General features: G+C 45.7%; 1 protein-coding gene across 9 annotated transcripts in view; it reads left to right on the forward strand.

Annotated features, from left to right (window-relative positions):
* PTPRT (protein tyrosine phosphatase receptor type T) overlaps nucleotides 1–19,671 on the forward strand; it is a 431,612-nt gene extending 411,941 nt beyond the window's left edge. For all 9 annotated transcript variants that reach the window (XM_032126644.1, XM_032126648.1, XM_032126650.1 and 6 more), the window contains 6 exons: nucleotides 2,454–2,627; nucleotides 5,631–5,762; nucleotides 9,570–9,695; nucleotides 11,017–11,180; nucleotides 12,034–12,169; nucleotides 12,866–19,671. In XM_032126644.1, coding sequence (XP_031982535.1) covers nucleotides 2,454–2,627; nucleotides 5,631–5,762; nucleotides 9,570–9,695; nucleotides 11,017–11,180; nucleotides 12,034–12,169; nucleotides 12,866–12,919 — 786 coding nt within the window. In that variant the 3' untranslated portion in view covers nucleotides 12,920–19,671. The remainder of the gene's footprint in view (nucleotides 1–2,453; nucleotides 2,628–5,630; nucleotides 5,763–9,569; nucleotides 9,696–11,016; nucleotides 11,181–12,033; nucleotides 12,170–12,865) is intronic.
* Nucleotides 19,672–22,460: the final 2,789 nt, after the last annotated feature.

A 22,460-nucleotide genomic window follows, 5' to 3' on the forward strand; every position in this document is an offset into this window, starting at 1 on the left:
TGGGACACTCAGCCATGGGCCCTGTGCAGTTGTACCTCTCACACCATGGAGAGTTCACCCAGAATTCTGAACACTGTTTTCCAGTCTTATTTCCCATGAATCTGTAATTCATTACTGCGAGGCTGAAGAGAAACTGGCACAGGGTGCCCAGAGAAGCCGTGGCTGCCCCTGGATCCCTGGAAGTGCCCAAGGCCAGGCTGGACAGGGCTTGGAGCAACCTGGGATAGTGGAAGGTGTCCCTGCCCATGGCAGGGGAGTGGAATGGTTGGGCTTTAAGGTCCCCTTCGAACCCAAACCATTCTGTGGTTCTACGATTTTGAGCCAACATCAATGCAAGGCAAAAAACAAGATTGTGGGAAATTTGGAGCAAGGTGAGTTTGATGGGAAAGAGAGAGACATCTACTATTTGTTGAGTTCACTCATAGAGTAAAAGGGTGGAGATTGCTTTAATTGTAGTAATTCCCACCCCCTCTCCCAAGCAAAGTGTCTTTTGCAGCAAGAGAATGTCTTTTGGGAGCCCCAGCCTGAGTCAGAGGCCTCTTTTCCTCCCTCTCTGTGCAGAGGGAGAATGTGTGTCTTTTATCTGAAGCCTTACAGGGAATCATCAGGGTTGGTATAGTGAGATAAAGAATGTGGATCCCAACTGATGGCAGTTCAATTAAAAAAAGATCTGGTTCTATCAAGTGATAGCAGATCTGTAAAAGTGTTTCTGCTTCTGAATGCTTGGCATGAAGGAGCCAGAGCCGAACTTCATCAAATGCTGTTTAAAAAACCCACACTATTAAAAAAAAAGCCACTGCTTGCTGGGTGCATTTTGTCATGATATGAGACGGGATTTGTCGCCTCTGTGCTTGTTCTTTTGAGCTGCCAGGGGCTGGCAGCTCCTGTGGGAAGGAACTGTTCTGCTGTGCTTTGCATAAGAGGTTCGGTGTCTGTCTCGTTGTAGAATCTATTTTTACAGGATTTTGGCTCAGAGCGTTCCTCAGCCCTGATTGTCTGGGTTTAATGCAAAGCCTCTTTGCTGCAATCTTTAGGAAGCAGTTGATCTAACTATAGACCTGTGCTTGCAGTTTGTGGTATTTAGGTCCCACTGGCCCTGAGGTAAGGCTGGATGTGTTTCTCATGCTCTACATGTTGTCTGGACATACAAAAGCTCGCTCTGGAGAGTTTTTGTAATCTGAATCAGTACAGGAACAAGGGAGAGGGGGCAGTGGCATAAAATAGGCAGGACTAAATCACTAGCAAGTCACCTGCCTGATTATCTGCACTGTCAGAGATCTGAGATTTCCTGTTGTCTCCCCAGCCAGACTCCCTGCCTTCCATCTCCAGACCACGTAGAACCTGAATCATTTAGAGCAGCTATATTATCTCAAGTTTCATACTTTGACACCTTCTTTTGTTTTGGATTATTTGACCTTCCTCTTTTCTTCGTTCATAACCTCTCTGTGGCAGAAGTCCAGTTCTTTGTAAGATTTTTTTTTTTTTTTAGCCCCTAAATATTTTGCATTCTTCTGGCTGCAGAGAGTTCACTGTAGGACTCCATGGGCTTTGCTCAGCAAGAGGAGATGTAAAAGTGAAAATACAATGACATCAGACAGCCACTGATCTACCACCACTTAAGCACTGATGTTAAGATGCATTCACTTTGATTTCTGAGTTTTGATCCTTGCTGACCAAGCTGGACTGGTTTGTCAGGAGGCCTCCACAATGGGGAACACAAAACAAAAATAAATTTAAAGAAACGTAGTCTGTCAAGCTGTGGAAAAGACAGACAACAGTCAAAGACTGAAAGCAGGGCCCCAGAGATTGGGTATGACTGTGTAAGTGAAGCATCCTCTGTGTCACTTCAAAAGGAAAGTAGCAATCTAAATAATGTATGAAACAAATAGACTTTTCTGTTAAAAAACCTCAAAACAACATTTGATCTTAGGTTTTTATAAGATAAGTCAGTAGCTTGAGGGATCACCAGAGGCTCTGAACACAGTCTGACCTGCTGGGTGGTCCTCAGAGTACACCTGCACAGGACCCCCTTGCAGAGGGAGAAGGATTTGTGCTTCCACCCTAAGGATGGTTGAAACAGGAGGAGGTTTCACTCCATCACCACCTCAAACTGCATCTTATACCTGTGACACCTATTTCCAGCCTCTAGGAAAGAACAGAAATGTTGTCTGGCTGCTCTGGGGGTTTAGAGCTGGAAATGCTTGGGAGGGGTATAGTGCTTTCAATTTTTGCTGGAGCTAACAACATTTGGACAATCTGCAAAACGCAATGTGTTAGAACAGCAACAAGCTTCTTAATGCTCCTTCCTTTTTATCTCTGGGATGCCAAAGCTCTGCCAGTCTGAGTCCCTTTCAAACAAACATACTGGGCATATGGCATCCTTCTTGGAAATGAACTCCGAGGCACTCAGCCTGTTTGTGTCTTTGTTTCCCCTGCTCCCTGCCCCTGCACAGACCCTGAACATCGTGACGCCGCGGGTGCGGCCGGAGGATTGCAGCATCGGGCTGCTGCCCCGCAACCACGACAAGAACCGCTGCATGGACGTGCTGCCCCTGGACCGCTGCCTGCCCTTCCTCATCTCCGTGGATGGCGAGTCCAGCAACTACATCAATGCTGCACTCATGGATGTAAGCACTGCTCCGGCCCCACCCGCTTCATTCCTTCTCAGGATGCTTTTCTGAGAGAATGGATCTGAAGAAAAAAACTTACTTAGCTGTAGTTTCTGAGTCTGGTATCTCCAAACCGGGCAAAGCACGTGGATTTTCTCCTCAGCACCAAAATATGTCCTCTAGACTGTGATTATCCCTGGGAGGTGGTCACAGCACCAGCCTGACAGAGTTCAAGAAGCTTTCAGACCATACTTTTGGGAACTCTTGGGGATGGTGCTGTGCAGGGCCAGGAGCTGGACTCAGTGATGCTTGAGGGTCCCTTCCAAGCCAGCCTATTCTGTTATATTCTGTTATTCTGTGATCACACACCCTTAGTTCTGCACCACACCATGGAGAATTTTTGGCAAAGACATCCCTCAATGTGCAGTCTGAGGCTGGATCATAGAAAGGCAGATGCAGGAAGAAGTGGTGGGACAGCTCTTCCCATAAGTTGGTTTTTGTATCCATTGGGAAGAGAAGTGTTTGCCAGGTCAGCTCTTTGAAAAAGGATCATTTTCAGTGTGGCGCGAGTGATTGATTTGATCTTAATGCAGTTAAGAATGTGGGAGTGCAGGGATCAGATGTGCAAAATACTTCCAGGCTAAAGGATGTGAGTTGAGCTGATGTGACTCTGTCCAAAGGCATTTTTCCTCGCTTTGTTTATAGCCTGGAATTTCACAGCATGGGTCGTTTGTGGAGGATGAATTATGTTGATGGCTTCTTTTTGCTGTGGTGCCTTTGGACACAGATGTCTTTAAAGCCACTAATTATTGCACTTGGAGTATGTGTAAATGTGATCCAGGGTGAAAAACCTTCATTTTTTCCCTGGCAGCAACAGGGTCACTGTTTTTAATTTTGTCTGTTCTTCAGTCTTTGGGAAACAGCGATGCTGTTGCATTTAAGATAATTTGGTCAAATGGTCACAAAAGTTATTTTAGATTTTTTCTGCAAGATTGTGATGTTTTCATTGCAAACATGCCTGAGGAAACTTGTTTTTTAAAGTGTGTTCAGTGCTTTTGCACATCTGCAGAAGCACAATCCAGTCTTTGCTTTCTTAGGGATTGGGAATGTTTGTACATTTCAGCCCTCATTGCCTCAAATCACTTTGCTAATATTTGTATCCTTCCCCACAAAATTCCAGTGGATTAATTTTTTTAAGTACAAAGCAATTTTTCACCTTCCATTGAAATTCAGCTGCTCTCATGTTCTCTGGCTTTTCTCTTTCTTTCCATAGAGGAATCAGGAACTTTGGGGGCAAAAATAATCACAAGGGAACAGCTAAAATCCTACATTTTCGTAGCTGTTCTTGCTGAGAACAGACCTTGTAAATTCTTTTTTTCCCTGGTAACTTCACGTGTGAAGTCTTGTACTGACCATGGACCCTTAGAGGACACCCTCCATCCCATATTGCCTTGAATGGAGCAAAACTGTCCCTCACCTTCCCCTAAAACAATGGAATGCAAAAAATGAGATTAAAGGCACATTGTGAGTCAAGCCATGTAGAAGTGATGATAGATTTGTATTTAATCCATGGGGTTTGGAGAAAAACATGATTCCATGTGCCCCTGACATCATCATTCCCCCGTAATCCCACACATGTTCTCTTGCATGAGTAATTCACACCTGTGTGTCACCTTCCCTTTGAAATAGGACAGTGAACCTGGTTCCTCCCCTGTATTAAATATCTGGGGAAGGTTTCTTTTTTCTCCTAATGGCAAACCCCACAAGCACTTGTGCCCTTCAGCCAAGGGTTTAGCCAGGTTTGCATTTTGCTGCTGGCACACCATGAAAAAGCCACAGCAGGAACACTCTGGTGTTTAATTAAGAGATAAACCTCACTGTTTTATTTGCCACTCTGGTGGTCTGGTCTGGTACTTCACAGCTTTTGACCCATACTGGTGTTTCTAGATGTGAGATGCAGAGTGGGGAAAAAGAGAGAAGTCCATTCCAGACTATAATTCCCAATAAATTGTTTCCTTTTCCTTCTCTCTGTGTCATGTCCCATCACCCTCCTCACACGTGCACACTTGCAAGCACCTTTTTCCCAGCATGGCCTGCACAGCACTTCCACCCACATCTGCCTCACGTGGAGGAGAAAAGGCAAACCCCCATGATGGGCAGCTTAATGCTTCAGGATTTTATTTATTTCTTCACTTTAAATCCAGAATTTTATTCTGTTGGAGGGATTTTTGTGCTCTTTTGTTTTTTTACCCCAGAATTAGTGTGCCTTTTGATTCAAGTCTGCTTCACAGATGTACAGCACAAAGGACTGTGCAGTTTCCAGGCTCATTTAAGCCTTGCCTGCCGTGGTTGGAGAACGATAAAGTTTACAGCTTGTGGCCTTTCATCCCTGAGAGCCTCACAAACATTCATTAACTCAGCCCCACAGAGGTTGGGAGCACAGCTCCACCCCTTCATGCTTAGGGAGGCTGAGGCCAGGGGGCCTTTCTGAGGTGAAAGAATGATATCAGAAATTAAATGCCAACGTCACAGGCTCTGAATGCTGCCCCACGAGCTCATAAAGGATGGCTGGGATCCAAGTGTGCCACCTCTGTCACACTGCACCCCCAGGCAGCCACAGCAGACTGGGCTAATCCCTTCTGGAGATCCTCGAGGCTACCACAGCATAAAGGAGAGCATTTGCTTCCAGCTGTTTTCCTTCCAATTATTAATATTACTGATAGTAGTAGTAATAGCAGAATTAGCATTATTTGCTGTGTCTCAAAATATAAATAATTGATTTGGGTAATCTCTGCTCTTGTGACACTTCTTTAATGAAATGTCTTCATTGGGAGCAAAGGAATCCCATTACGAGGCGTTCATTCATTGCAGAGCGATAACAAGGAGCAGGATGTGTGATTTGTATAATCTGGTTAAATGGCTCAGATTGCCTCCCCACAGCCTCCCGGGTATAATATTCCTTTGAATAAAAGTTGATTGAATTTTTTTTTTTTTTTTTAACTCATCTTATTCTTTTGTTAGAGCCACAAGCAACCTGCTGCCTTCATTGTCACCCAGCACCCTTTGCCCAACACCATCGCAGACTTCTGGAGGCTGGTGTTTGACTACAACTGCTCCTCCGTGGTGATGCTCAACGAGATGGATGCAGCACAGGTGAGTGGCTCTTCATTCCTGGCATGTCACTTCCTTCTCAAATCCAGGGGGTTTCAGAGAGTTCCTGCTCCCATTTTCTTTGGCCCTCCCACCCCAATAAATAAATGAGGGGAAGCTGGAAAGTAATAGGTGATGTTTGGGGTTTAAATGGAGAATAAATCCACATGCTTGGCTCTTTGTAAGCTAATTCTTGTTGCAATTAAAAGGGATCACAGAAGGGTTTGGATGGGAAGAGACCTTAAAGTTCATCTCATCCCACCCCTGCCATGGGTAGGGACACCTTCCACCAGCCCAGGCTGCTCCAAGCCCTGTCCAACCTGGCCTTGGACACTGCCAGGGATCCAGGGGCAGCCACAGCTGCTCTGGGCAACCTGTGCCGGGGCCTGCCCACCCTCACAGGGAAGAATTTTTTCCTGATATCCCATCTAACTCTGGCCTCCTTCAGCTTAATGCTATTCCTCTTTTTCCTATCCCTCCACATCCTTCTGAAAAGTCCCCCTCCAGCCTTCCTGTAACCCGCTTTTATGTACTGGAAAGTTGCTATAAGGTCTCCCCGCTTATTATATAAATACTTTGATATAAAATTATATAAAGTTGATCTATTTGAAAGTATTAAAAAGTTTTATATAAATACTTTATATATTACAGAATTACTTTGTGTTTCCAGCCCAGAATTTCCCTCCCAAACCCACTTTCTTCCCTTTCACATTTTTGTCTGCATTTGGTTCAGGAAAGTGCTCCCTACCACAGCCCCAGTGTGCTTCACACTTGCCTTTTTCACAGAGTATTTCCAGAAGAATAAAACCAAGAGAGCTGAAATAATTTGAAGGATCTTTCCCCTGAGATTTCTAGCACAATTCTGTAATACTGAGAAATGTGCTTTGCACAGTTTGACAAGAACATAGTGCTTTGTATCCTTTTTTTTTTTTCTTTCTTTTTAATTCCACATCTAAGTTGGGTTTTGGCTACTGGCCACACCATGATTTTCAGGATTTGAGCTTGCCAGGGAGGAGCTTTTGCCATTCCTTCTGCCCTGGTGTCTCCAGCCAACTTGCTGATGAGTGGCAGAGGATAACAGCTTTCCAAAAGGCACAATCATGCAATTTGTGTGGAGAGTACATTTGGCATGGCTAATTCACCCATTCCAGCACTTGTTCTATGAGAAGAGAGGAACCCTCAAGCAGTTGGTACTTCATGGATTCATTTTTCATTTGTCTCTTCCCAGTCTTACCACACATGGAGGCAGTGAAATTACTGGTCTCTTTTTTGGATGGTGATGGAGAAACCAACTGCCCCAGTCCTTAAGGGGATGTCCCATCAGGGGGAACTCTGTGGGATTCCATTCCAGCTGCAGGGAGAGCTCTGCTCACCACTGGGCTCTCCTGGTGCCCTGCAGAGCCCCACCTCTCTGTGAGCAACCAGAGATCCTCTGGATCGTCTGTTTCCCTCTTCCATCCACCCTCCTTGATTCTGCATCTTGGCATTCAATCCAGAGACAAATTTCATCTTTTTTTCCTGACACTTCAAAGCCAAACCCAGCTTTTTCTGGAAATGACACACTTTCTCACACTTGGTTCTTGGAAAACACAAACCTTTCAGTCTCAGCCAGTGTTATTCTTCTGACTGTCTTTCTACACAAAGCTTATTTCTTTTCCTAGCAAAGTTTTGCTGTTATGATGTGGTCTGTAGGCACAGGAAAGGGGATTTGGCAGTGCATGAAGTCACTTTGACAGTTTCTGTAGCACAGTGTCACCTCCCTCGAGAGTGCAGCCAATGCCAGAACACCCAGGTGGCACTGGAAGTTAAGGAGGATTTTAAAGTTTGTATTGTATGAGCTACCAGGACCAGGTGTGGCAGCTTGATATCATAGAATCATTTGGTGTGGAAAAGACCTCTAAGATCATTGAGTCCAACCTCGATGGAGTTATCTCAGCACTGCCAAATTCACCACTAACCCATGTCTCCAAGCGCCACATCTACATGTCTTTTAAATCCTTCCAGGGATGGTGGCTCCACCACTGCCCTGGGCAGCCTGTTCCAATGCCTGACCACCCTTTCAGTGGAGAAATTTTCCCAGTATCCAATCTAAGCCTCCCCTGGCCCAGCCTGAGGCCGTTCCCTCTCCTCCTGTCCCTGTTCCCTGCGAGCAGAGCCCGACCCCCCCGGCTGCCCCCTCCTGTCAGGGACTTGTGCAGAGCCACAAGGTCCCCCCTGAGCCTCCTTTGCTCCAGCCTGAGCCCCTTTCCAGCTCCCTCAGCCGCTCCTGGGGCTCCAGCCCCTCCCCCAGCTCTGTTGCCCTTCACACAACCACTGTGTGATTGAGCCTCACACCAGTGGCCTCAGCCCATCAATCCAGATCCCTCTGCAGATCCTTCCTGTCCTCCAGCAGATCATCAGATCCATTGTGGAGATGCATTTTCTGGAGGGGGACTTGGCACCGTGCCCACCCTGTCCCTGCATGACAATGTTGTCATCACCTGCCTGTTGAGCAGTGCCTGATCCCAGGCTGTGCCCTGAGCACAGGGAAAAGGTGCAGATAAACCCACGTGGCGGTCAGAGCACACAGCAGCCAGTTTTCAGCAGTGTGTACACCTGTGTGTTTGGAGAGGTGGCCATCCACACACCTGCTCTGGGAGAAGCAAAGTTCCCATGCTAAGGGAAGGTTTAATCTTTTTCTGCTTTCCAGTGCACCTTGAGGTTGTTTGCTAAAGCTCCTGCTCGGCTCACATCTCCCTGCCTGTGGGACAGATGCTTTGAGAGGAGATCACTAGGCAGCTTGAAAGTCTGAATGAAGAGTAAAGAATCCCTTCAAAGGACTTGCTTGTGTGGTCGTGGCTGGCTTGCTTAATCTTGAAAAACCAACAGGGGCAAAGATGCATAAGATTGTGTGAATATCCCACCCAATTTCAATCCTATGTGATCAAAGGAAGAACAGGAGTGCAGAATTAATGCAGTTGCATGCACACTCGACATTGTTGCTGGCAGTGATTGAACTTGAAAAGCTTGAGATCAAGTTCAAATGAGCATCTGGGGGTTTCAAAACTTGTACAAAATTACACTTGAAAACAGGAAGGAAAAAAACCCACAAAGAAATACAATCTTAGCAGAAACTGCTAATGAGATCTCATGCAAAATATTTTTGCGCCATGATCTATTTCCAGATGGATTTAAAATCCTTAGATTGTAATTTGTGTGCATAGGATGTTTTTTGTCCTTTCAACTCAATGATATCAGCACAAGAAAAAGACTTCCAGCCTGCTTCACAAACTTCAGAGATGCAGTTGTGGTTCACCCTGAAACCAGAAACTCAATCTCCTTCCCCTGCTCACTTGGTAGAGCCAGAAAGATAAAAAGTTCATCTTGCAGAAAAAAAGAAATTCCAGTTTGTTTGAATTAAGATTAATTTTCTTGGTGCCTGGACTGTTTCCTCATTTTTACCAAATCTTTATGATTCCTATTAAATTTATCTACAGACACTAATCTTCTAATGTTCCTTTTCAATCTCTACCTTTACAGAAGCTTCATTTGTCAGCCACCTTCTCTGCACCTCTAGACCCAGAATTCAATCCGTTCCAAATTGTGTTCATGCAAAAATAAAGAGCAAGAAAAGTCCAGGCCCTAAAATATATTTCTTTTTTTCTTCATACTCAGGATATAAAATGTTTTACTGAGCTAGAATGAGATCTTCTCTGAACAAAGCCACATTATACAAGATTGGTGATGGATTTTGAGCTGATTATAAATCCAAATGGAATGATTGAGTATGTTCATAATTAAGATTTCTGTTTGGTTTTGTTTATTTCCTAGCTCTGCATGCAGTACTGGCCTGAGAAGACGTCCTGTTGTTACGGCCCAATCCAAGTGGAGTTTGTTTCCGCAGACATTGATGAAGATATCATCAACCGGATATTCCGGATTTGCAACATGGCCAGGGTAAGAGAGGAGAGATACCACATTTCCTGGTTATTCTCAAAAACACGTTTTGACTTGAGGAAGAGGCAGAGCCAAGACTTGTGGTTTAGAGATGCAGAATCCCTCACCTAGGAACGAAATTCCACTGCAGCTACTTCCTTTAATTAACATTTAATCAGCCTGCATTGCTAAAGGACTCTTGGCTGAAGGCAGCAAGTGGATGATATGAGCTGAAAATCTGTATTTAAATGGTGAGCATTTTTCTGTGTGTATCTGAGAACAATTCATCACTTTGTAGCCAATACAAAGCCATCAGTATTGCAGGAAATAAACTGGGATGGTGTCAGCAGCTCTCCATCTGTCAGCTACCAGGCAACATCTCTGAAGACAGATGCAATGTTTACTGGCTAGACTGGGATTCCCAATTGCCACTGCTTTCCCTATAAATAAGCAACTGCCATTTCTGTAAGCAACTCTTTGTCTGTGTCCCTCAGCCCCAGGACAGCTGAAATGATAGAAACAAAGTTTATCTGCACACTGAGCCTTGGCAATCTGACTTCAGGGCTGCAGGAAAGGGCTTCAGCAGAGGATTTTTCTCTCATTAGTTGTTTCCCAGATTGATTAGGTTTTCTTTGTTGTTCCTCTTTCATTTTTTCTAATCAGAAATGGAAGCAGGCTCCACAAATTGTATCTCCTTGCAGTTTAACACATCAGTCTCCGCATGGTCAGAGCCTGGGCAGCAGTTCCGTTGTGGCACTGCAGAGGGAACCTTGTGGTCCAGTCACAGAAATTGATAAATTGGTTGGATATTAGGCACATTCCTGTGTCCCAGTGAGAGCCTGGGGATCATAAAGCTGGTCAGACCAAGGCTCTGTGACTCTCAGATGGAGCTGGCCTGTGGATGCAGGGCTGGCAGGGTGGGTGCTGTGCACTCATAGCTCTCTGCACTCATCCGTGTCCAACACCACGGCCACTGCCAGCAAATTTATGAGGGTCCTTTCCCTCCACAGTCCCCAGAGAATTTTTGAGGGTCACCTTTACTTCTTAGGGCACAGAACAGGCAACCAGGAAAGAGATAATTTGATCTGTTTGTGCATTTTGATGAAACTTTATTCTGGAAACCAAACAGGGGTCCCATGTTCTTGGTGTCTGCCTGGCTCTGTAATAATCGTTATCCAGGCTAGGGATCAGCCCTTGTTTCTGCACTGTGTCAGGTACCCAGAGTGGACAATGCTAACAGTGCAGAGGCAGAGGGGAGGATGCTGTGTCACCAGTGCCCCAGCTCTGCCCCGTCCCTGTGCCCTTGCCCCGTCCAGCACCCTGAGCAGGCTCTGTGTTCCAGCCGCAGGACGGGTATCGCATCGTGCAGCACCTGCAGTACATCGGCTGGCCGGCTTACAGGGACACCCCTCCCTCCAAACGCTCCCTGCTGAAGGTGGTCAGGAGGCTGGAGAAGTGGCAGGAGCAGTACGACGGCAGAGACGGGCGCACTGTGGTCCACTGCCTGTAAGTAGGGCTGGAAAATGTCTGCAGCCTCACGCGGTGCTGTGTGAAGACAGCTGGTTGTGGATCTAGAAATCTGGTGGTTTGCCAGGCTTCAGCTGGAGAAAATGGAGTTAAAGTACGTTTATCATACACTGCAAGTTGAATATTGTACTGCATTATAGTATCCTGGCCCAGGGATTTTACTGATCGCAGTGAGAAATAGCTCCAAAAGCTCTGCTACATTGTGGGTCCTGTGACTGGAGCCCAGAGAGAGCTGAAGCAGCTCTGCCACGTGCCCAGCTCTGAGCACAGGGCTGCTGTGAGCCCAGGGCAGGGATTTGCAGCACTGCAGTCCTTGAGATTCCCTGTCCACCACTCCAGGAGTCCCTTAGCCCTTCCATCCCTGCCTCCTGGTCTACAGGTCTCCACTTTCACAAACTCACAGAATGGTTTGGGTTGGAAGGGAGCCCAAGCACCACTCAGTCCTAGTGGACACCTGCCACTGTCCCAGGTTGCTCCAAGCCCTGTCCACCCTGGCCTTGGACACTTCTAGGGGTCCAGGGGCAGCCACAGCTTCTCTGGGCACCCTGTGCCAGGGCCTCCCCAGCTTCAAAGGGAGGAATTCCCTCTCAATATTCAACTAACCCTGCCCTCTGGCAGTGGGAAGCCACTGCCCCTTGTCCTGTCACTCCATGCCCTTGTTCCAAGTCACTCCCCAGGCCTCTCAGAGCCCCTTTAGGCACACAAATCCTTGAATATCCATGACCAGTCATTACATTAAAGACCTTCCCCAGTGTCCATGGGGTGTGAGCTGTGGGCTCTCCTTCCCTCAGCCTCACCAGCTCCACCCTCACCTCTTTTCTCCTGCTCCCAGGAACGGCGGGGGACGCAGCGGCACCTTCTGTGCCATCTGCAGCGTGTGTGAAATGATCCAGCAGCAAAATATCATCGACGTGTTCCACATAGTGAAAACACTACGAAATAACAAATCCAACATGGTGGAGTCACTGGTGAGGCTTTTTTCTGCTCATTCCCCCACCCACTGTGTGCAAGGCACTTCAGGATAGGTAAGAAAATGTCATGGCTTAGTTCAGGATGAATCAAAATGAATCAGAACATGAAGGCATCAGAGTTAAAACTGGTCCTGTTTTAGCATGTTCAGTGAATCCTCCTGCTTCTCTTTTTGAGCAGAGGGGATGCCCTGGCAGAGTGATGGGCACACTGTCCCATGCCCAGCTGCCTCAGGTCAAACCCCACAGAGCTGTCACCATGGCTGTGGGAAGAGTGGGATTTGTCCTCCTGTCCAGCCCAGTGCTGGGTTCTGTGACGTGCCTTGAAACCAGGAAGGTAGAACAGTCCAGCCCCCAGGCCTGGCTCCCTGCAGCTCAGGAGATTAAAGTGTCCTGAATTCAGTCATCTCCATCGATCACACTGAGTCCGTGCCTCAGAAGCAACACGTGCACTGAGGGCTGGAGGCAAATAATGAATAGTCCAGACTGAGGCTGTCTCTTTGAGTGCTTTTCTCTTCCATTGACGGCACCATCTCCCAGCAGTGCTTGCTCAGGATCACACAGGAACACAATCAGTGTTTGCCTGCTCCTGCCAAAGGGTATAAGAGAGAGGGAGGAGGTGTTTTTGCTTGTAGAACAGGGCTCTGAGGAATTTACCCATATCCTGATGCCATTCCTTTGTGTTCTCTCTTTCAGGAACAGTATAAATTTGTATACGAGGTTGCACTGGAATACTTGAGTTCCTTTTAGCCCAGCCAAGGGAGGGGACCCCACGACGTGCCAGACCCCAAACTCTGGCGGATGCTTCTCCCCTGTCCCGCACTGGAAGGCAGTAACAAGTGTGGGAAGGAAAACAACTCCTTCCTGGAGCAAGAGACTGAGGCTGCAGAGACCTCCCTGGAAGCGGAGGCGATGCCTGTGTGTGCTGCTGCCTGCTTTCTATCAGAACATCTACTGCTTCTTAAATAACCTACTGTAAAAATTAGCAAAATGGGAGACAGGCTGAAAGACTGGACTTTCTAATCCCCTCTGACTTCTCTCCTCTTTTGGATTGTATTTTTGCTCTGCTTGCTGCAGAGTGGGGAAGGAATGAAACCCTTAGGAAATTCTCTTTTAAATGTCTCCTTTTTAATTTATAATTTTGTTCTCAAATCCCAGCCTTTTAATTTTTTAATTTCATGCAGCAGTCATTTGGGAAAAATGAGATAGCCATAGGGGATACATGAAATGTTTCATTACGATTTGTCTACCTTATCTGTTTCCTTTTATTTGTTTTTCCAAATGAAAAGGCCAACACAGACACAAAAACAAAAAAGAAAAAAAAGAAAAGAAAAAGCTGGGGTTCTCCTCCCATGTGTAGTCCCTTTAAGCATGAAAATAGATGGTGGAGATGAGAAGCTGTTCATGGATTCACTGCCTCCACACAAATGTTTCCTCCCAGTTTCTGCTCGACTTCCAGGGCTGTGCATGACCCAGTTCCATCCCTCTGGTCTGTGTCCTTTTGCTGCTGGTGAAGCCACTGAGGACTTTCCCAGCCACTAGAACCTGAAGGTTAAATATTTGCATCAAACCAATTGCATTTGTCTTGCAACCTCGGTAACTTCGTTACCGCATTTTCCAAGTATTTGCTGGGGTGCAGTGTGTCTGACAAACAGGGTATGAAGTAGGTATTATTGCTCATATACTATCTATGACTCTTTTTTATTTATTATTTGTATTGCTGTAGAACTTAGGACCCCTAGTCATGCCAGGACCCTGCTGAACTAGGCACTGTGCAAACAGACAACAAAGAAAGCTCCTGCTCAAGAGTTTAAAGTCTGAAGGTTCTTAAAATTGGGTTTGGGCAAGATTTCCTCACTATTTCCAGGCCCTACTAGCTTCAAAATTGTAACCCATCGGAGCTGTAGGAAAGGTGATGTACATACACAGGAACCTAATCTGACACCTGTAAAGAGAAGTGTTAGCCCAGCACAGCAACTTCGCTTCTTAAGCAAAACGGCTTTTGTTTTATTCTGCAAATTGCCTGTGCAAGTCTCCTTCTCTGAAACAAACACCAGATGTGTTTTGCCATGGCTCTGGACCTCATTCTGATATCTTAGCAGCTAAGAAATTGCTTTTCTGAAAAAGTATGTTGAAGTAGTTAATCACTAAGGTCTGCGGGGTAATCTTGGAGAAAAAAAAAATTGAATGAACAAGACTTTACAATAATTAGTATTTCAATTTAGCCATTTATTTATCTTGAGGGTGAGGGATATGAGGTTGCTCTGTGTGTAAATTAGATTCTGGCATGTATGTTTCTTCAAATTCAGACTTGCTGAAAGATAGACTGAAGTTCAGAGTTTAAGGAAACTCCAATTTTCTTATCACCCTGTAGTTTTCCACCCTCAGGTAAATACTCGGAGGCTGCTGTGAGCTCTGTCCTGCCTATGCCAGGCACAGAGCATGCCAGATGTTCAAAATGCTTTGCTAATTCTGTCTGTGAGTTCAAAAGGCACCTCTGTTCCATGGTCATTCTTTCTGCAATCCCTCGCCTTGACCAGGAGGGATGGAAATGAAATCTGGCAAAAGCAGCTCTCGACTCAGACACAGCAGTGCCCAACCAGTGGTCATCCACCAGGACCTGCACCAGCTTAGGGAAGGATGCTTGGAGTTTCATTAATGCCCCTCTTGATAAGCAAAGGAGGGAGCTCACAGGATGCTGAACCACCTGGGATTTTTCTAAGGAGCTTTGGATTCTTGGCTTTAATATCATGAAGGCCTTAACTGATCATGAACCACCTTCTCACAGGAGCCTCTGCACTGTTCCTGATTGGTCCTTTCTGTTGCCTGCCAAAAAGTCATGAAATCATCTTTAGTTCCAGTTGGGGCTGTAGGTGGGTGTCTGGCATCTCAGGCTACTGGTCTGAATTGGGTTTTTCTCTTTTTGCAACTAAAGAACACAATTCAGCAGGAAAAAAAAACATAAATAGAAGGCAAAGTAAAACTGAGATAAAAATGAGAGGAAAGGTATAGTATTGGTGTTATGATTACAGGTGGCTGGATGGAATAGTGTAGGTCAGGAGCTGGGAGCTATTAGCAAAGAAGAGGGAAGAGGGAATTCTAATCTCAGGATGGGGTTTTTCAACAAGTGCCCCAGTATGAAGAAGCTACAAATCAGCAAAGTGGTTTTGAGTCTGCTCACTCCAGAAAGCCAGAGGGAACCACTCCCTGTGGATACTATGGAAATATTAATTAGTATTTAGCAGTCTGTTAATTTCACATGGAAAGTAGCACAGTGACAGGTCTCCCTCATGGCTTCAGGGAGTGAAGCCAGCACTGAGGGTGACAGCTGGGATAAGGGAACAGAGAGGTAAAGAGATGCCAGCGTCACTGAGGTGTGAAGTGTAGGAGGTAATTTAGGCTTAACTTAAAAGAAAGTGGGTTGAAATGCCAGAGTCAAGCCCACAGGAGGGGTGTGTGTGTGAAGGGAAGGAGGTGTGGGATGAGCAGAGCAGAACAGCACTGGCAGTGCAGCTGTTGAGGGTCTGGAGGTAGGTTTGAATGTGTTTTATGGTATGAAAAGTGCTACTAAAGGATCAGGTACCTGCATCAGCTGGCCCACAGCAACTCACTGTGTGCTCAGCCCTCTGCAAATGCCAAGTGATGTTGGCACAAACTGCAGGGAAAGATACTGAAGCTAAATTTTACATTTTATAGGAGCTCAATGGAAATGCTGGTTACCACAGCCCAACTGTTAGTCACAGCTTATTATGTGGCCACTCAGCCGTGTGTCTGAACCTCCTAATGTCCAGCCTACAACCCATGTGGAAAGATGCTCAGCAGACACTGCAGATTGTGTTGCCAAACTGTTACAAATTCCTGCAGTTACGGTGCTTTTGGGGGACTGACCCAGCTCCAGTCTGCGTTGGCTCAGGGATCTTCATGCTGTTCCTCCCTGCACTGTGCATATATGCCAAGTGTGAATTAATGATGAGGGGAATTGTGTGGAAAAGCTGACTTTAAATCACTTTATTACCTTGAGGTTGTTTAAACCCTAGAGAATAGCCCCTAGTGAAGTAAGTAATGTGTTTGAAGCAAGATTATGGGCGATGGGTTTGTTTTCACGGTGAAAGAAAGAAATTATGGGATGAGATAAAGGAGGTTTTCTCCTGGAAGGATTAATAGTCAGTGTGAGCTTTTCAGCCTAAGCATCCCCTGCAATGGATGGAAAGTGATAATGTGCAGTAAAAAAAGGTGAATTCCTCAGTGGTTGAATTTTAGGCTGGAAAAAAAATATTGGCAATATTTGGATGGACATAGTGAAGATGAACTTCTTCCCATGGAGACATCCTTCAGGGGTGAGGGGGCAATGTTTGTGATAGCACAGAGTTGGTGTGAAGTTTGGTCAGAAATACAAGGAACTAGAAATAGGTGGTTCGGGGTCACTGTCTCATATAGAGGGTAACCAACATCTTAAATTATTAAGGGATGTAACTGCAGCAATGAATTCCACTGGTTATCAGTAATTTCTAACCTTTTATTCCAGAGCTGTAAACTCCCTGGGGAAAAAAGAGTCCAGTGGCTACAGAGACCCCACAGCAGTAGACTTAAGCCTGTGGATGCTAGACTGGTGTTTCCATTTAGTTTCCAGAGGCCCTTGAGCAGTAGTTTGGTGGATTTCCTTTGGGAATCTCAAGCCAGGGATTGCTGGTCACTGCTCTTGGTGTGCTGGAGAGTCAGAGGAAGGAGAGAGGCTCCTGCAGCAGGTGGTTCAGGAGGCAGTTAAAGCAGTTTCCATCTGGAAGAGAAGGAAAGGAGAAGAAATCTCCTTTGGGAGAAACCAAACATTGGAGGAGAAGGCAGATGAAATGGATCCTGAAACAGGTAGGAAATTTGCACCTTGCTCTCTCTCTCACTCTTGGCGCAGCTGCTCTCATCTTTCTCTTACTCTTCTGAGTTCCTGCCAAGATCATAAAAAACAGGTAATGTCACATTCCGTGCTGTGGAGATGGAGCACTCGGAGTGTGACAGAGGGAATAAATCCTTAGGGACAAAGATAAAAGAAGATTTGCTTGAGAGAGGAATCTTCAAATATGAGGTGCTTCTATCTGTCCCACTTGCAGAATTTTTAGTGACGTCACAGGGCAGTGCACAGTCCTGGCATGGGTGTGCAATGCAGTGGAAAAGTTCCCCTTGGGAAACTTCACTGTCCTGTAATAAATGTGAACAATCCACTCCATGACTTTGGCAGCACAGTTAATTTTTGTGATCTCCCCAGCCAGTGCAAGGGGCATCTCAAGACCATGGTGTGAAACTGCTGCATTTTCATTTGAGAATCTTTAATTTGTCTTAAATGTACAAAAGACAGACAACCCCATTTTTTTTAGGGAAATAAAGGGGGCCATGTGGCAAGGGTGGCAGCATTTATTTAGCATAACCACTGCCACTGGGTCAAAAATTCCATATTCCTGCTGTGTGAGGGCAGAACAAAGCACTGCAGCTGCCCTGCCCAGGCAGAGGAGCAGGAGGAGCCGGCTTAGTCAGAGAGACAGATGTGAGTCATGAGGATTCTGTTAACCCTCCTGTGCTCCTGTTTGTTTAGATTGCAGTCTTCTATAGCCATACATACATAATATACAATTTCAATGCAAGTGCTCTTTCTTTCCCTGTTCCCAAAAATACCTACAGCTCTTTTTCCTTGAGGGTGAGCCAACAGCGTAGCGAGCAAAGCCCAATTTCTGCCGTTTTGTCAAGGACCACTAGGAAAATCCATCATGTATTATCTGTTCATTGACTTGGAAAAGGTATCAATCATCTCCCTCATATGCATACTTGAAGAATGTACAATTTGCTCAAACTGTCAAGCAGAATCATACATTTTAACATACCAAGACAAAATCCTGGTGGTACAGAGTGTGATTGAAAGAAAAAAAAAAGGAGACAAAAACTTGCTGACCTCCAGTGACCTCTACTCTATAATATTTGCTGTGTTAAAATATTTTAAAAGTTTCCCTTGTGAAAAAAAATAAACTACGCTCAGAATATCCTACAATTTAATGTTGGACTAGCAGAATGTGAAAACCTGGCAGCTTTTCCAGTTTGTAAAAGCATGAGAGATCTAAATTAGTCTTTCCATCCTCATCCCAGTTCATGCAGCAGATTTTCCACCACTATTCTGTTTTCAACCTGAGCCTTAAAAGACAAGCTAATGCAGCAGACTGAATGCCAGGTGCTGGTGTTCCCATAGTGTTTCCTGGCAGGGTAGAAAAAAACCAAAACAGAATGAAAAGGAAAAAGAACAAACTAAAATGTTTTTTCTTGGAATTCAGTTCAATGAGCTGTTTCTGAGCAGGATAAACAAGAGCCAGTCCGTGCCACTCCGGAGGTACAGGATGAAGACACGTTGTTGATGTCCCTTAGGGACCAGTCCTGGTATTTCATGTGTGGGTACCCAAGAGTGTAGTGGTTCCTTTAGTGGAGGCAGTTGTCACAGGAGGACTGTTTCAGTGGAGATCTGTTACCCTGAAATGCCGCTCTTCGGGACACCCTGTGAGACACCTGAAGTGTCCTGCACTGTGGAGATGTGTGAGCACATCATCTTTCAGTGAGGACCTCCAGGAAATCTTCGTGGTGTGAAATAATGGGAAGGAGTGTGTTTTGGGGGATGGAAGAGGAAGTGGGGCCAGCACTTTACAAGCTTTCATGAATTTAGGTACTCTTAAGTCTCCCCAGGACAAACACTGCTCAGTTTTTCACATTGCTGTCAGTCAAACCAAACTTCATGTGCTGGGCTTCCATGTACCTGGAGCAGAACTGGAATCACCCCCTCATTGCCCCTCTAGCCCTTTCTTGCATTGCCAGCATTTAAACACTGTACTTCTATGCCAAAAGTTTGAGCTGCATCCTTAACACCTCCTTTAACCCATCCCAACTAACCACAGCGACAAAATTCACTCCCACACTGATTTAATCTCCTCCCTTCCCGCGCCGACCCTGTTGGAATTAAAATGTGCCAGCATCACTTCTTGCCAGACTTGTCACCACTTCACACAGCGATGCTGTGGCTGCCTCTGGATGAGCAGTCTCCCATTCCAGCTCCCTGGATGTGTTTTTGGGCAGGGAGGAGTGCTGCATGAGAGCGAGTCTCTGCTGTTGCGATGTCGCCCCATCTCCTCCCCCCGGCCTTTATGGATTACTGGTGAAACCCACTTGTACAGTTTGGATGTTTGATAGATAAAGCACGTATGAAAAAAAAAGGAAAAAAATATAAATACAAAACTCTCAACACTGTGCATTCAGTGTCTTTTCTTTCTAGCTTAAAAGAAGGAAGGTAAATAATGTCAAGTCAATGAATATCAGATATATTTTTTGACTGTACATTACAGTGAAGTGTAATCTTTTTTTTACAACTGCGAGTCCATCTTATTTATTCTTGTAAATGTTCCCAGACAATGTTTGTAATATGGGCTGTGTTGCAAATCCATAAAATAAATCTGTGATCTGAGATTAATGTTTTACTAAGAGACTCTTGTACTTGTGCCTTTTCTTTGCACTTAAGAGGAGACAGGGCATTGTGAGCAGCACTGCTGGAAATGATGAGGTGATTGCATGACAAAAAATAAGACCAGCATCTTGTCACAGTGATGGGCTTTGCATCATGGTTGTCATTCAGGAGATGAAGAGCAGCAAAGAGAATTCAGCAGGCACTTCAGCCTAGCTGCAGATTTTGTGTCAGTCCTCTCAGAAAGCCTGTGGATGTGAGCTAAGTAGTTTTGAAAATTACAGTCTTAGCAGCATGGGTTAGAGCAAAGCATATTTTTGCAACTTTTTCTCTCTAACAGGTATTACTGTATTGTTTCCTTGGTACTCAGTGCTGAATGACAATTGCTGATAGGTTCCTGAGATTTTTCTGGTGGCTTCTATAGATAAGACAGATATTTTTGTTGTTGCTGAGCAGGGATTGCAGAGCCAAGGCCTTTCCTGCCCCTCGTATGGCCACACTGGGGAGGGACTGGGGGTGTGTGGGAGGCTGGGAGAAGGCACATCCAGGACTGGTGACCCAAACTGACCAAAATCAAATCCCAAACCTTGTGACGTCATGCATAAAGTGAGGGAAGGAGAAAGAGAAGGGGAACATTTGGAGTGATGGTGTTTGTCCTCCCAAGTAACCAATTAGTGTGACAGGGCCCTGCTCTCCTGAGGATGGCTGAACACCTGCCCCGACATGGGAAGTGACGAAGGAACTCCTTGTTTTGCTTTCCTTATTTGCACAGCTTTTGATTTCCCTGTCTTTATCCCAACCCACAAACTTTCTGGCTTTTACCCTTCCAATTCCCTCCCTGATCAGCTGGAGGGGGGTGAGTGAGTGGCCGTGTGGGGCTTGGTGGTTGCTGGGGCTAAACCATGACAAAGAGCCATAGAAATCATAGAATCATGGAATATCCTGAGTTGGAAGGGACCCACAAGGATTGAGTCCAAACCCTGCACTGACACCCCAACAACCCCACCCTGGGCATCCCTGGGAGCTTTATCCAAATGCTCCTGGAGCTCTGGCAGCCTCGGGGCCGTGCCCATTCCCTGGGGAGCCTGGGCAGTGCCCAGCACCCTCTGGGGGGAGAACCTTTCCTGATATCCACCCTAAACCTCCCCCAAACAGTTTCATGCCATTTTCTTGAGTCCTGTCCCTGGTGGCAAGAGTGAAGAGGCTGGAGCTGCCCTTCCACTGTCCTTGTGAGGATGTTGAAGACCTCAATAAGGTCTCCCCTTCATCTCCCCCTCTCCAGGCTGACCAAACCAAGTGACACAGAAATGGAAGGGATCACTTGTGCTGCCAAACCCAAGCAGTGGATATGGGTGTCAGCAGTGAGTGTTTTCACGTTTCCTAGCACACACGTCCCATCTTCTGGTCTTCCACAAGTGTTCATGAGCAGACACCTGAGACAGTGGTGGCCCCTTCAGCCAGTGCAAAGCAGGAGACTGTAGGAGAGGAAGCAGATGAGGCTGCCCTGCTCTGAGGACCACTTTATTCCAAGAACACAGGCAGGAGTGCATCGAGATTCAGAGCTAAAGTGTCAAAACAGGAGAGTCCAGCCATGCTACACCCGTACCACCCAGCTGTGGTAAGAACTACTCTTTTAGGCATTGTCCATTAGCCTCAATTAAAAAAGGATAAATTAAAAATAAGTCATCTTAACAAGAATGGCATCGTTTCTGGTTTTGTTAAAGGAGTTGGATTCGGTGATCCTTCTGAGTCCCTTCCAGCTCAGGATTACCTTTGATTAAAGCATAGTAGATCTACCTTGGAAGTAAAATTTACTATTTCTTTCTAAATCATTATTTTATTTTGAAAATGCTTCATTTTAATTCTTCATTGCTATAAAGAAAACTCTGTTACTGCCCTGGGAATCAGTGTTTGGCTCAGATATGGGTGTTTTGCTTTTTTTATAGGCCTGATGAAGCAAATTCCCCATTGTAATCGTGGTGAACATTCAGATACAACAACTGTTTCTTTGAAGAGCTCCTTATAATGAGGTCAGACTGTATGAAACACCCTTCAGAGTTATTGCTATGCCAGGGAGCATGTTACAATAAGTTGATACCAAAAAAAACCCCTCCTCACTGCAGTGTCAGATTGAGAGGAAGTTTTACTGAGAGTCCCAACTGTGTAACAGAGACAGTTGTGTGTTCATAGTGATTAATTGCACTTCAGCTTGGCACTTTATCCAGATTTATCCAAAATATTTTGCTGACACTTGATATCAACAACAGGTTGCATTTAGGGAAGGTAAACAGCAGAGACAGCTCTGCCATATTCCAGATGGTCCTGTAAAGATCCACATTGAAGTTCCAGCACTGAGAAACGGCCCCAAATTCACCTTTCTGTCCTCTCGTCTGCCCAGCACAAGGATAACAATGGGATAAAGCTGCTGGGGAAGACAGATGGAAAAGCCTGAAGCCAACTGGGGTTCGAAGTGTTTCACACCCTGTTCCTGTTGCTGTGACTGACCTGTGCCAAGGTGTGAATCCACAGGAATTTTATCCAGGTCAGTCGCTGCCTGCAGTCAGCAGCTGCTTTTCTATCCATCCCTTGGCAGCCAGGATCCTCATCCTGGTCCTACTGCAAGGTCTGTCAGGTTTGACAAACACTCTCTGCCTGAGCTGCAGATCTTTGTCTCGCAAGCTGAACCTTTAAATATCAGCTCCCACACTGAGCTGAGTATGCAGCTGTTGTTTTCCAGCAGACTCCAAAATTGGGACTTAGGCAGGCTTGGTTGTTTACCTGATAGTTAGAATCATAACATTGTTTAGATTG

Source organism: Corvus moneduloides, chromosome 17 (genome assembly GCF_009650955.1).
Source record: "Corvus moneduloides isolate bCorMon1 chromosome 17, bCorMon1.pri, whole genome shotgun sequence".
NCBI classification, from domain to species: Eukaryota; Metazoa; Chordata; class Aves; order Passeriformes; family Corvidae; genus Corvus; species Corvus moneduloides.